The sequence below is a fragment of the Geotrypetes seraphini genome, chromosome 8, assembly GCF_902459505.1.
Source record: "Geotrypetes seraphini chromosome 8, aGeoSer1.1, whole genome shotgun sequence".
In the NCBI taxonomy this organism is placed as follows: domain Eukaryota; kingdom Metazoa; phylum Chordata; class Amphibia; order Gymnophiona; family Dermophiidae; genus Geotrypetes; species Geotrypetes seraphini.
Window position 1 is genome coordinate 91709004 of NC_047091.1, and position 14279 is coordinate 91723282.

At 42.0% G+C, this 14279-nt stretch overlaps 1 protein-coding gene across 3 annotated transcripts in view; it reads left to right on the top strand.

The window, feature by feature from the left end:
- ACSBG2 (acyl-CoA synthetase bubblegum family member 2) overlaps window positions 1-14279 on the top strand; it is a 201334-nt gene that overhangs the window by 140740 nt on the left and 46315 nt on the right. For 2 of the 3 annotated variants that reach the window (XM_033956698.1, XM_033956696.1), the window contains one exon: window positions 10090-10229. In XM_033956698.1, coding sequence (XP_033812589.1) covers window positions 10090-10229 — 140 coding nt within the window. Of the gene's footprint in view, window positions 1-109; window positions 487-10089; window positions 10230-14279 lie in introns of those variants that run through there. The other variant, XM_033956699.1, reaches the window with a different exon arrangement.

Genomic DNA, 14279 nt, shown 5'->3' on the forward strand with positions numbered 1-14279 from the left:
GACTCGAGACTCAATCCCAACTGCAGTCCAAACAGCAATGATCTTTTTGACTCCATCCTACAGATCTTAGCCAGTGTTTCCCAACCTCTTTTTCACACTTTCCCCTTAGGAGGTCGAATAACCCACTTTTATCAATACTGGCCCATGATAACATCAGACCACTGGGTACTACAGATACTGAAGCATGGTTATTCCACAAGAGAATAATCTTTCAACTTCCATAAAAAAAAACAACAACATTCCATCAAGAGCTCAGTCCTCTTCCAGCTCAATGCCATAGAATCAGTACCTCTGCAGGAGAGGGGCCGAGGATTCTACTCCAAGTATGTCCTCCTACCGAAAAAGACCAGAGGCATCCAACCAAGTTTAGACCTCAGGGCTCTCAACAAATAGTGAAGGAGAAATTTTGAATAGTCTCTCTGGGAACTCTATTACCACTCTTGGACATAGACCAAGGACTTTGCTTTCTGAACCTCAGAGAAGCCTACACACACATTCCCATCCTCCCATCCTACAGGAAATATCTTCGTTTTTGAGTGGGAACACACCACTTCCAATACAAGGTGCTTCCATTTGCTCTAGCATCAGCACTCAGTGTATTCACAAAATGTTTAGTTGTAGTAGTAGCTGTTACACTCCAAGCTTATAGCTTTCCTGTGTTTCCTTATCTGGATGACTAGTTGATTAAAGCCCCAATACCTCAAACAGCTCATCTAGCCATTGTATCGCTTATTGGACTTCTCGGTTTTGCAGACAGTTTTGAGAAATCCCACTTAATGCACTCAAGCTCTAGAGTTGATTGGAGTACTTCTAGATGTGACTCAGACTCAAGCTCATGCTTTTCTCCCACAGAGACTAGACACTGATACAGATCTGCCAAAACATCTCCAGTCTTCAGTGCATCACTGCACGTCAAATGATGTGCATCCTGGGCCATATGGCATCTATAGTACATGTAACTCCATTTGCCCATCTATATCTCAGGCAACCTCGTGGACTCTCTGGACACAATGGTCTCAGTCTGTGGGAACACTGTCGGTCCCTTGAGTGGTTTCTATTACTGGCCAATCTCTCCAGAGGCCTACTTTTCCATACTTAACCGCATCAAAAATTGATGACGAATGCTTCCATGCTAGGATGAGGAGCCCAACTCGACAGCCTCCATATTTGGGGCAGCTGGAGTCCTCATGAGAAAACTCCACATCAATCTTCTCAAGCTTTGAACAATCCAAAATGTTCTACACATGTTTCAAAATTGCCTTCCAAATCAACTATACTTATTTGAATGGACAACCAGGTAGCCATGTACTACATGAACAAACAAGAGGCACAGGATATGAGAGGAAGAGGAAAATCACGGTAAACTCTGGTATGAAGGGAAAATACACTTATAAAGTCCTTATATGATACAGGTGAAGTATAATAAGTCCTTTGGATAACCAGAAACCAGAGCTCAAAGAAGAAAAACCCCCTTTTCTCCCCTCCTGCTATAATAAATCAGTATATTAACAATCTAAAAGACATTTTTGACTACATTTGCCAGCTGTCATATACTGGTTGGGAAATACCCTGTTGGGCTAAGCGAAACTTATGAGAAGGAACAAACAAGCAAGACTTAACTCTTTTACATGGCAACAGGGCCTCACATCTGTTAGGATATTATGAAAAGATGAACACATCTCATGGTCAAAAATAGAATTCTTGAGAATATCATTTAGTAAGACATGTCTTGTGATAACAGGGCAGGGGGGGTGAGTCTCGGAATTGCTGATGTGGTAGATTAAAGGGACATTTGCGGGAAAAGGATAGGCCTTAGGAAAATTGAACAGACGTATAGCGTGACACAAAGGTATAAACCAATAAATGAATTTACAGATGTAATGACATGTAAGAAATAACCAATAAAGATTTATCATGTGATTTAGACCAACGTGGTGCTGGCCACCAAGAAATGTATAAAAACAGGCCATTAAGAGGAAGTAAGTAGAAAAGACATCAGAGGATCCTCAGGCCTGAAGATCACATTCTGTTACTCTATATGCTGAATGATTTATTCGTGTAAGCTGTTACTGATTTGATAATAAATATCCTTATTGATTGATACCAGTATATAGTGTGAGGTCTCTATCTCAGTGTAGGCTATGACAGCGGCCTACTTCAGATCTTGTTCTCTTTGCCAAAAAGTTATCCAGATTGGTCCTGGGCTATTCCTTAGAACATTTTTCTGAAGGCAGTCTACCTAGCAGGAAAACAATGTCCTAGCTGACGAGTTCAGCAGACTCCTACAACCACACAAATGGTCACTCAACATTGCCATTTTGTGTCAGATCTTTACAATTTGGGGAACCCCAGAGATGAATCTCTTTGCTTCTGCCCACAATCACAAATTTCCTGTCTGCTGCTTCAGATTACACACCCAATTGTCCAGGCTCCGATGCTTTCCTTCTTAACTGGAGAGACAGGTTTCTCTATGCCAGGGGTGTCCAATGTCGGTCCTCGAGGGCCACAATCCAGTCGGGTTTTCAGGATTTCCCCAATGAATATGCATTGAAAGCAGTGCATGCAAATAGATCTCATGCATATTCATTGGGGAAATCCTGAAAACCCGACTGGACTGCGGCCCTCGAGGACCGACATTGGACACCCCTGCTCTATGCTTTCCCTCTAATACCTCTACTTGGGAAGACTCTACTCAAACCTCTCCAAGAACAGGCCTCCATGAGTCTCATAGCATCTTGGAGGCCTCAACAACCATGGTTCCCTCTCCTTCTAAAATTCAGTGTATGGGAACCCATCATACTTCATCTTCCCAACATCTCTTATACAGAACAAGAGATCTCTTCATCATCCCAATCTACGTTTGTTAGCTCTCACAGCCAGTAGATACATGTGTTATCTCTCACGAGCCAGTAGATATGTTTCCACTATCTGCATCTGATGGTGGTAATAGTATTAAGCAGGATATAAGGGGGAGGGTGTAAACCAATATATATACCAATATATATATATACTAGTTGTTTAGCCCGTTACATTAACGGGTGCTAGAAGGTAGCTAGCTCTCCCCTTTCTCCCATCCCCCCACGGTAGCCAGAAATCTCCTTTTCCATCCCCCCATTCAGCATCTACCCTTTCTTACCCTCTTCCTCTCTATACCCTACTTTGAAATGCCGTCCGTGCTCAGCCACGGCGGCCTGCAGCTGCCAACAGCTGCCATGGCCAGCAGCCACCGCGGCCTGCAACCGCCGACAGCCGCCACAGCCGACATCCACCTTGGGCCGCCAACAGCCGCTGCGGCCGACATCTACCTCGGGCCGCCGACAGCCACCGCGGCCGACATCCACCTCGGAGGGGGGGGGGAGAGAGTGTTTCGCTCGCATGCACACTCCTATCTGCGGTGCCCTACACCGCACGGAAAACGGAACACGCGATGGGAGTGCGCATGCGCGGCTTAGGCTTTTATTATATTAGATATATATATATTCTTTAGAGATATAGATATATAGATGATATAGAGAGGTAGATATGTATGTTGAATATAGAATGCTTTCATTTTAGTATTTCTGGTAAAGTGATTGCTGGTAATAGTATTAAGCAGGATATAAGGGGGGGAGGGTGTTACCCAATATATATATATATATTCTTTAGAGATATAGATGATATAGAGAGGTAGAGGTAGAATGCTTTCATTTTAGTATTTCTGGTAAAGTGATTGCTGAAAGGTTATGACCCAGCTGCATCCTGTTCCAATAACAGAATAGAGGAAGTGTGTAAGTTCTAGCTTAGGCCAAAGTGACCTGTTCCCTGTTCTAATAACGTTGCTACAAGATGTCCAATCCATTGAAATAATGAGCTCAGCTAGTCTAAATGTAAATGCTGACAGGAGCAATACCAATAGCACATGATAACTAAGTCATTATATTGTTGCTAGGGAAAATTACTAATAAGATTGACAAGAAATCATTTGATCGGAGCTAACCATATAAAACATACAAAAAGAAAAATAGACCACCAAATGAATGGTTTGACTGTGAACTACTAACCACCAAACAGGAACTAAGAAAATTGGAGAGAATCTGGCAAAAAACAAACAATGAGTCAGACAAGACAAACTGGAAACAAAAAATGAACACATACAAAAATCTGATCAAAGAAAAACGCACTAAGCACTATGCAAAAAAAATTGGTACCTCAAAAATAAACAGCAAAGAATTGTTCAAACTAGTAAAAACAATAACCGATACAACACAAATACTGAAAAAGGACAATGAACCCACCCCATCAGCACAAACCCTAGCCAACTTCTTTCAAAATAAAATTGCTGACTTAAGAACAACTCTACCCACTACCATAACAACTGCCCTTCAATACCTCGAACCTCACGACCAAGACACCAGAGTAGACATGATATGGGACCACCTCGAATACCCAAACTGGCATCAGTTCCTAAACCTATTCAACAAGTACACCAAATCTAACTGTCTGCTTGATACATGTCCCCCTAAAATCATGACCGTCGCCCCTCCAGAATTTAAAAAGGAACTATTTGAATGGATAACATCCGCCCTCACAAGCGGAACATTAAACAAAAAAATGGGACACATACTAATCACTCCAATCCCTAAAGATCAGAAAACCTCTTCAGCACTAACATCCAATTTCAGACCCATAGCAAGCATTCCCCTTTTCACAAAGCTACAGGAAGGATTGGTCAACCTTCAACTAGTCAACTACCTAGACAAATTTAACATCTTTAGTGAACACCAATCAGGATTCAGGAAAGGATACAACACAGAATCTGTCTTAGCCTCCTTACTAAACCACCTTTATGATCTCTTTAGCAAAGGAAAAAGCGCACTAATTCTTCAATTAGACCTTAGCAGCGCATTCGACCTGGTAGATCATGAAATCATGCTACTGTGCCTTGAAGTGATGGGAATTACTGGAAAGGCAAAGAAATGGTTCCAAGAATTCCTAATAAACAGATCCTACCGAGTAATCAGCAATGGAAATTACTCCAAACCATGGAAAAACCCATCAGGCGTACCTCAAGGTTCCCCCCTATCGCCCACCCTCTTCAATATCTATATCGCCTCCTTAGGTCACCTCCTACAAAAACTAAACCTAATACACTACATTTACGCAGACGACATATCCATTCTAGTCCCCCTAAATGACATCACAAAAGAAATAGTAGACAACCTCTCAAACGTAATGACTGAAATCGATAAATGGACCACCAATTTCAAACTAAAACTAAACGCAGAAAAAACAAAAGTCTTCCTGGCTAGTCCTAATGACAAAATCACAAAAACATTGATAAAAATAAACAATCACGAACACCCAATTTCCAAAAACATAAAAATACTTGGTATCACGCTAGACACTCACCTAACTATGACTGACCACACAAACTCACTAGTGAAAAAATGTTTTTACACGCTATGGAAACTAAGGACCATAAAAAAATACTTTGACCCAACATCATTCAGGTTACTGATACAGGCACTGATCCTATCCATTCTTGACTACTGCAACATCATCTACCTGGGCATCCCACAAAAAACAATAAAAAAACTGAGATTAATACAAAACACCGCCGTTCGACTAATTTTCGGACTAAGAAAAAACGACCACATCAGCCCCTACTATAAAAAACTACATTGGCTTCCAATTGAAGCGCGAATACTATTCAAATTTGCTTGCACCTGTTTCAAGCAAGCCTGGGGACTAGCACCCTCATATCTACAAACTCACTTCATCCTACACAACCCCACACGAGCGACCAGAAACAAAAATATCTTTGCATACCCAAAGATCACTGGCTGCAGATACAAATCATTTCTGGATAGAACCTTTAAGTTCCAAGCGAACAGACAGCAAGTTTGGCTGAAAAACTACATAAATAAACCTAATCAGTCTTACAGTGCATTCCGCAAATCGATCAAAACCGCCTTATTCGCAAAATTCACGGACTAAAACGGTCCCCCCCTTCAATAGGACTCCCTCACTGTAAACGCCTTTCTTTCTCTAAAGATGCCCCTCACGTATTCAGATATTCGCTTTCCATAGAACTCCAACTCAATGGAAGTTCTAAAGAAATACTCAGATATTCATTACCTATTGAACTCCAAACTATACGTAACTTTCCCTTCTACAATATTGTATTATATTTAGACTCATTGTAGGATACTGTATTTAGACTTATGTATAGTATTATATTCAGACTTATGTATTGTATTGTATTCAGACTTATGTATTGTATTGTGTTCAGATTTTTGTATTATATTGTAGTTAGACTCATACTATATGGTACTGTATTGTATACAGAATCTTTGTATTGTATTGTATGTTGACTTATTGTATTGTATTGAGACCTCTTGTTATTCGCTGATTGTCCAGCCTTCTTACACTGTAAACCGCCTAGAAGTCGATTGACTATGGTGGTATAGAAAAATAAAGTTATTATTATTATTATTATAACCAATAGAGCATTGCTGGAGTTTGCAATTTATTACTGGATCTTAATGAAGTAATTGTTTTATAATTGGAAGATGTACTAACTACGTATGCTTAATAATAAATGAAGTGATGTCATAAACCTAATAAAATGGCCAGTTACTTGTGATTCAGGGATATTCTACCAGGTAATAGATCGCTAAGAACTTCCAAGGCCTTGATGTTTAAACTACAATTTGTGTCTGGTACTTATTGGTCTCCTCCAGAGATGGAAGAAAGGGCTGAGGGATATGAAACCTGTCCATGTAGTTATTCAGAGCAAACACATCAGTTTTAGCCATCATAGAGGCATATAGGAAATCCTCTATTCAGCACTGCTATAGTTTCAAAGGACTCTTTTCACAATCTGGTGCAATTTAAACTCACTGTATCTGACCATTTGACCACTACCATCAATTCTAAACTCTCTTATATGCCTCTCTATCTCAGGTCTTAAAACTACTTCAGACAGAGTTCATCTGAGTGCTATAACTGCTTTCCAACCGAGCTGGTTGATGTAGTCTATCTAGATTTCCAGGAGGCTTTTGATAAAGTTCCTCATGAGAGGTTCCTGAGAAAATTAAAGTCATGGGATAGGAGGCAATGTTCAATTCTGGATTAAGAACTGGTTATCGGACAGAAAACAGAGGGTAGGATTGAATGGCCATTTTTCTCAGAAGTGTACCGCTGGGACCAGTGCAATTTAACTTATTTATAAATGATTTAGAAATTGGAACTATGAGCGAGGTGATTAAGTTTGCAGATGACACTAAACTGTTCAAAGTTAAAATGCATGTGGACTGTGAAAAACTGCAGGAAGACATTAGGAAATTGGAAGACTGGGCGTCCAAATGGCAGATGAAATTTAATGTGGACAAATTTAAAGTGATGTATCAAAAAAGATATAGCGGCACTAGCAAAAGTTCAAAGAACATCAACCAAGATGATAAAGGAGATGAACTTCTCTCGTATGAGAAAAGACTAAAAAGGTTAGGGCACTTCAGCTTAGAAAAAAGACAGATAAGGGTAGATATGATTGAAGTTACAAAATCCTGAGTAGTGTAGAACAGGTAGAAGTGGATCGATTTTTTTTAAAACTGCATCAAGATTTATGAAGACTAGGGGACATTCGAAGTTATAGAGTAATACTTTTAAAACCAATAGGAGGAAATATTTTTTGACTCAGAATAGTTAAGCTCTGTAACGTGTTGCCAGAAGATGTGGTAAAAGCAGTTAATATAGCTGGGTTTTAAAAAAAAGGTTTGGACAAGTTCCTGGAGGAAAATTCCATAGTCTGCTGTTGAGACAGACATGGGATGGTAGCATGGAATGCTGCTACTATTTGGGTTTTTTGCCAGGTACTTGTGACTTGGATTGGCCTCCATGAAATTGGGATACTGGGCTAGATGGACCATTGGTCTGACCCAGTAAGGCTATTCTTATATTCTCGATAAGAAGCCATTGTCAGTACATCCTTTGGCTTCCAGATTCATGAAAGGCCTTTCATACCAAATCACCAATCAATCTTCCTCCAGTTGCACCAATATCTGTCTTATCATTCCTTTTGTAATTCCCCCATCTGAGGACTATGTATTGATGCACTGTCTTGTCCATGTTGTTTATCTTGACTAGAGTGTAAGGCCTTTTGAGCAGGGACTCTCTCTTCTATGTTTTCATGTACAACACTGCATATATCTAGTAGTGCTATAGAAATTATTATTAGTAGTAGTATCTCATTGTTATACTTTTCACTCTAATGAAGCCTCCCTTTGAACTATTGGTATCTTAAGAACATAAGAATTACCATAGTGAAGACATATTTTCTCTGGTTTGTTTTAAATATAATACTTAGTAGCTTCATTGCATGCCTTATAGTCCAATTATTTTTGGAAAGAGTAAAAAAAAGCGATTCACATCTACTCTTTCCACTACACTCAGTATTTTATAGACCTCTATCATATCACCCCTGAGCCATCTCTTCTCCAAGCTGAAGAGTCCTAGCTGCTTTAGCCTTTCCTCATAGGGAAGGTGTCCCAAACCTTTCGTCGCCCTTTTCTGTACCTTTTCTAAATCCACTATATCTTTTTGAGATACGGTAACCAGACCAACACACAGCATTCAAGTTGCGGCCATACCATAGAGTGATACAAGGGCATTATAACATTTTCATTTTTGTTTTCCATTCCTTTCCTGATAATTCCTAACATTCTATTTGCTTTCTTAGCAGCTGCTGCACATTGAGCTGAGGGTTTCAACCTATCCACAACAACGACACCTAGATCCTTTTCCTGGGCAGTGACTCCTAACATAGAACCCAGCATCACATATCTATAGTTAGAGTTCCTCTTTCCCATATGAATCTCTCAAATATCTCACTTGGAAAGTAACATTTCTCATATCTACAGTATCACTTCTGTCTGCTAAGTCAGTGAGCTTCAAGCACTTCTGTCAGATCCACCTTATATAATGTTCCACCATGATAGAGTTGTTCTTTGCACTCATCCCAAGTTCCTTCAGAAAGTCATCTCTAAATTTCATCTAAACTAGTCTATAGTGTTTCCTGCCTTCATTTCACATTTCTCATCATGGTGAAGCTACACTTAACACTTTGGGCTGTAAAGATGCTTTAGCTTACTATTTGCATTGGACAAAGCTGCATAGATCTTCTACTCAGCTGTTCCCGTCATTTGATCCTAACAAACTTGGAGCTTCTATCACAAAGAGAACCATCTTCACAAGACTGGTGGACTGCATCTCCTTGTGCTATGCTCAAGCTGGGCTGACTCTTCAAGACCAAGTCACTGCACATACAGTTCAAGCAATGGGGACTTCAGTAGCTTATCTACGTTCCACTCCCACTGAGGACATCTGTAAAGCAGCCACCTGGTCCTCAATTCATATATTAACATCCCACTATTTGGAGAATCATTCCAGATGGGCTAGTTGGTTCAGTCAAGCAGTTCTACAAAATTTATTCTCTGCTTAGATGCCAACTTTTTCAAACCCTTTTAGTTTTGCCAGGCTCATAGTAGTTATTAATAACCCTCTTCTCAGTCATGATTCTGACAGCTAGGGAGTCCCACATATGAGAACATGCTGCCTGTTTGTCCTCAGATAAAGCATAGTAGCAGGTGTTATCCAAGGACAGCATGCAGATATTCTCACAACTCTCCCATCTCCCCTAGTTGGTTTCTTAGCTTTATTACTGAACTGATGGTCCCACGAGCTGATGTCTGGTGGGAAGGCACCAGCACATGCGCGGTATGGGTAGTCTTTCAAAAGACTTAGTGACAGTATACTTTTTGACTCTCCATACCGGGCTCCGTGGATGATGACATCCACATGTGAAAATATCTGCCTGCTGTCTTCAGATAATACCTGCTACAGGTGAGTAGCTAAGCTTTCACAAATCACATTTCAGGGATAGGTACACTACATCTTAAACATTTTAGATTAATCATAGAAAAGGAACTTTTCATGAAATAGACTGATTCGTGTTTAGTTACAAGATTTGGCATTCCTCCAAGACTTGGTTTAAGATATCAAACTGTTCCTAATTAAACAGGCTCATTATCTGTTTCTGGTTTCTTTTAGAGCTGATCATCACTGCAGGTGGTGAGAATATTCCACCAGTTCCTATTGAGGATGCACTGAAAGAGTATGTGCCCTTAATCAGCAATGCCATGTTAATAGGAGACAAGAAAAAATTCCTTTCCATGCTTATCACCTTGAAGGTATTTTTGACTGCTTTTGTTCACTTATTAATTGCATCAAGTACCAACAAACTCTTCACAGAGCTGCTGTGGCTTGCTTGAAATAATATGTTTTGAGATAGGATAGAAAATTTAATGTGAAATGTGATGTTTGCTGCCATAATCTTGACACATCCAACTTCATCTTCAAATCAGGTGACTCATCTTCCTAGTAAATGAAAATAAACACATTGTTGTATCCATGTTGTACTCTATGAGGAATGCACACTATAGAAAAATTCTTAAGGTTATTGGAGTCCCTTTACCACCCCCCTCTCCCCTTTCCCCCACCTCACTGAAAAAAAACCCCAGGAGCTGGCTATATGAAATAGAATATTCTTACAAAAAGAGCCATCCCTGATTCTTTCAGCATTACAGAACTATCTGCTTCATAATGAAAATTCGGATAGATTTTATGAGCGGCTTACTTAGTCTGACCGCATGCTTTCCCTCGCATCCGGACATCACAAAGCTGGTCATGGAGCACTGGGAGTCAGAGGGGTCCCTGCAAGTGGCTAAGACTGTGTCCAGGCTTTAACCTATGGCTTTGGATTTCCAGAAGCTATTTGTTCAGCCAAAGGTTGGTTTCCTGCTGGCACAGGTCCAAAACGAACCTCCTTGCCTAGTGAAGGAATTGTGATGTTAGAGGATACTCAAGGCCATAAAGTGGTGGTATTCAAGAGACAATTTGGTCCAAGTGATTAAGGTGGCAGTCTCAGTTTCCTTTGTTGATCGTGCTTGCCACATCCAACTACCTCAAGTCCTAGCCTCAGAGGAAGACAAGACCCCCCACAATGCTCCTGTCTAGGGTGAATTGTATATCGAACACTCTGTATGACATCAGTCATGAGCAAAGTGTTGGCCTATGCTATATCCGCTCAGAGGATGCTTTGGATCAGACAGTGGGCAGGATATTCAGCCTCTGAAATCACATTGAACAGGCTTCCCTTTCAGAGGCAGATGCTATTTGGCAAGGGTCTGGATGATCTGATGGCCAGTGTTACAGATCCTCGCCCTAAGAACTTGCCGGCAGAACCCCGGATGGCTTGGGGTCCAGGAGGCCAAGTGATGCAGAGGCCCTTTCAGGGGACACAGCAGAGGTTTAATGGGGGCAGGAGACAGCAAGCCTCTCCGGCCTTCAAGAAAGCACAATGTCAGGACAGGGGCCAAGGCCCCCCAGATAGGGGCAGGTTGTCAGCCTATTGGTTGGTCTGGGCTCAGATTAGCGTAGACCATTGGGTTCTTGAAGCTTGTAACGTTCTTGAAGCTGTTCAAGAACGTTACAAAATAGAGTTCTGTGCCTCCCTTCTGGATGTTTTTGTAGATTCTCTGGCCGAAAGACCAGAGACAGCCTTCAGAGTCCATGCAATAACTACTGGATTGTTGTGCCATTGAGCTAGTCGTGGATGAAGAATTGGGCTTGGGCAGATATTTCATCATACCAAAGAAAGGCTCAGACAACTGGAAGCCAATTCTGGTCTTGAAGTCAGTCAATGCTGCACTGGGAATGCTGCACTTTCACATGGAGACCATTCAGTCAGTCATAGTGGCAGTGGCACTGGGAAAATTAATTGCCTCGATTTTGATGGAAGTCTGTCTCCACATTCCCATTTTTCCAGCCTGCAGGAAGTGCTTGTGGTTTCAAATGCTGAAGCAGCATTTCCAGTTCTCTGCACTCCCCCTTCAGCCTAATAATGGCACTCCGCACCTTTACCAATGTCATGGTGGTGGTAGCAGCACACCTCAAGGCAAGGATCCAGTGCACCCATGATTAAATGATTGGTTAATCAGAGCCTCGTCCATGAATCTAATCTAATCTAATCTAAACCTTAAGTTTATATACCGCATCATCTCCATGAGAATGGAGCTCGACACGGTTTACAAGAACTTAAAATAGTGGGTAGAGAAGAAGAAAAAGGATTACATGAACTTATGTGTAGAAGGGGGGAGAGAAAGGGGGGAAGGATAGAGCTACAATTTGCTGAAAAGCCAGGTTTTCAGTTGTTTGCGGAATAACTGAAGGGAGCTCAGGTTCCGCAGCGGGGTGGTGAGGTCGTTCCAAAGACCTGTGATTTTGAAGAGAAGGGATTTTCCCAGTTTGCCTGAATAGTGGATGCCGTGTGGAGAGGGGAAGGCTAGTTTAAGCCTTTGGGCAGTTCTGGAGGAGTCGGGACTGGAGGAGTTGAAAGACAGTGGGATAAGAGGAGGCAGGATTCCGTGAATGATCTTGAAAGCCAGGCAGGAACATGAAGGAAGAACAGGCAGTTTTGAGAGTGGTCCAACTCCTTCAGGACCTGGGAAAGATAGTCAGCTTCAAGAAGAGTCAATTGATACTGACCCAGCTCCTAGACTACTTAGGAGTGTTGTTTGACACAGCTTTGGGCCAGGTTTTTCTTCCAGAGCCTGCAGACCAAAGCTACAGAAGAAGATTTTGAACCTGCTACATCGACTCCCTTGGCATAGCATTATCCTCAGGTCCTAGGGTCAATGACAGTAGCCATAGAGGTGGTCCCTTGGGCGAGAGCGCACATGAGACCTCTCCAAGACTTTCCTCTCTTGCTGGTTTCAGATTGACTCTCATTAGCAACCACTTTCATTGCTACCGGAAGCAAGGAACAGCCAGTGGTGGTGGCTGCAGACAGTTTCCCTCTCAAGGAGCATGCCTTTCTGCATTTCCTCCTGGAAGATACTAATGACCAATGCCAGCCTTTATGGTTGGAGGGGACATTGCAACGGACAACCAGTTCAGGGTCGTTGGTCACTAGCACAGCAAAAGTGGTCCATAAATTGCCTAGAAATCAGCCATTCGGCTAGTGCTATATGCACTGGAGAAGTCTCCAGAAAGCAAGGCAGTTAGGGTATTCTCGGACAAAGATGGTCTTTATCAACAGAAGGCACCAGAAACTCCCTGTTATGCATAGAAGATCGATAGGGGGTCGGAAGCTCATTTGCAGGCGCTGTCAGCCGCACATGTAGCAGAAGCGGAACATGTGTAGGCTGACTTTCTCAGTCGGCTAACTCTTGATCTAGGGGAATTGTCTCCCAAGCATGCAGCTCCATTGTTCGGTGATGGGGGCATCCACAGATAGATCTGATTGCCTCAGCAGTAAACACAAAAGCAGCTCACTTTTACAGCTGAAGATATGAACCTGGAAGTGCAGCGTTGGACTTGTTAGTCCTACTGTGGCTGGAGAAGGGGCTCTTATACATGTTTCCCCTGTGGCCCATGCTAGGTTGAGTCATTCGTAGGTTTGTGAGTCATCTTGGCTTGGTAGTCCTAGAGGCACCTGATTGGCCCTGTAGACCATGGTATGTAGATCTAGTCCGCTTCAAAAGGGATAAAGGCCTTAGACTGATGATCCAAGTGGATCTTCTCACTCAGGGACTGGTGCCTATAGAGAATCCAAAACTCTTTGGGCTTACGGCATGGTTCTTGAATGGGCTGCCCTGACAAATAATGGTTGTTCGGATGTGGTTGTTGCCACTCTGCTCAGAGCTAAGAAGCTGTTGATAGTGGCAACCTATGCTAAGGCCTAGAAGACCTTTTAGTGTGCTGAAGATGATGTAGAGGCCTTATAAGTTCTGATTTCAGTAGTCCTCAACTTTTTGCAAGAGGGACTTCAGAAGGGTCTGTCGGTTGGATCGCTGAAATTGCAGATAGCAGGCCTTTCCTGTTTCCGATCTTGAGGGCAAAGAGGCTCTCAGACCTCTCACCAGATTTCACCTGGTTCATTAAAAGGTCTCTTCAGTTGCACCCTCTGATGTGTCTCCCATTCCCTTCTTGGAATCCTAACACCGTATTGCAAGGTCTCAGTAGAGCTCTGTATGAGCTCTTACGTGAGGCTTCCTTTCTGAATTGTATGGTCAAGATGGTGTTTCCGGTGGCGATTATGTCTTTGAGATGAGTCTCCAAGTTACAAGCTCTGTCCTGTAGGGAGCTATTACTTAAGATTATGGTAGCAGGGCTCTCCTTGCACACTACTCTGTCTTTCTCATCAAAAGTAGTCTCTGCCTTCCGCATCAATCAGGAAG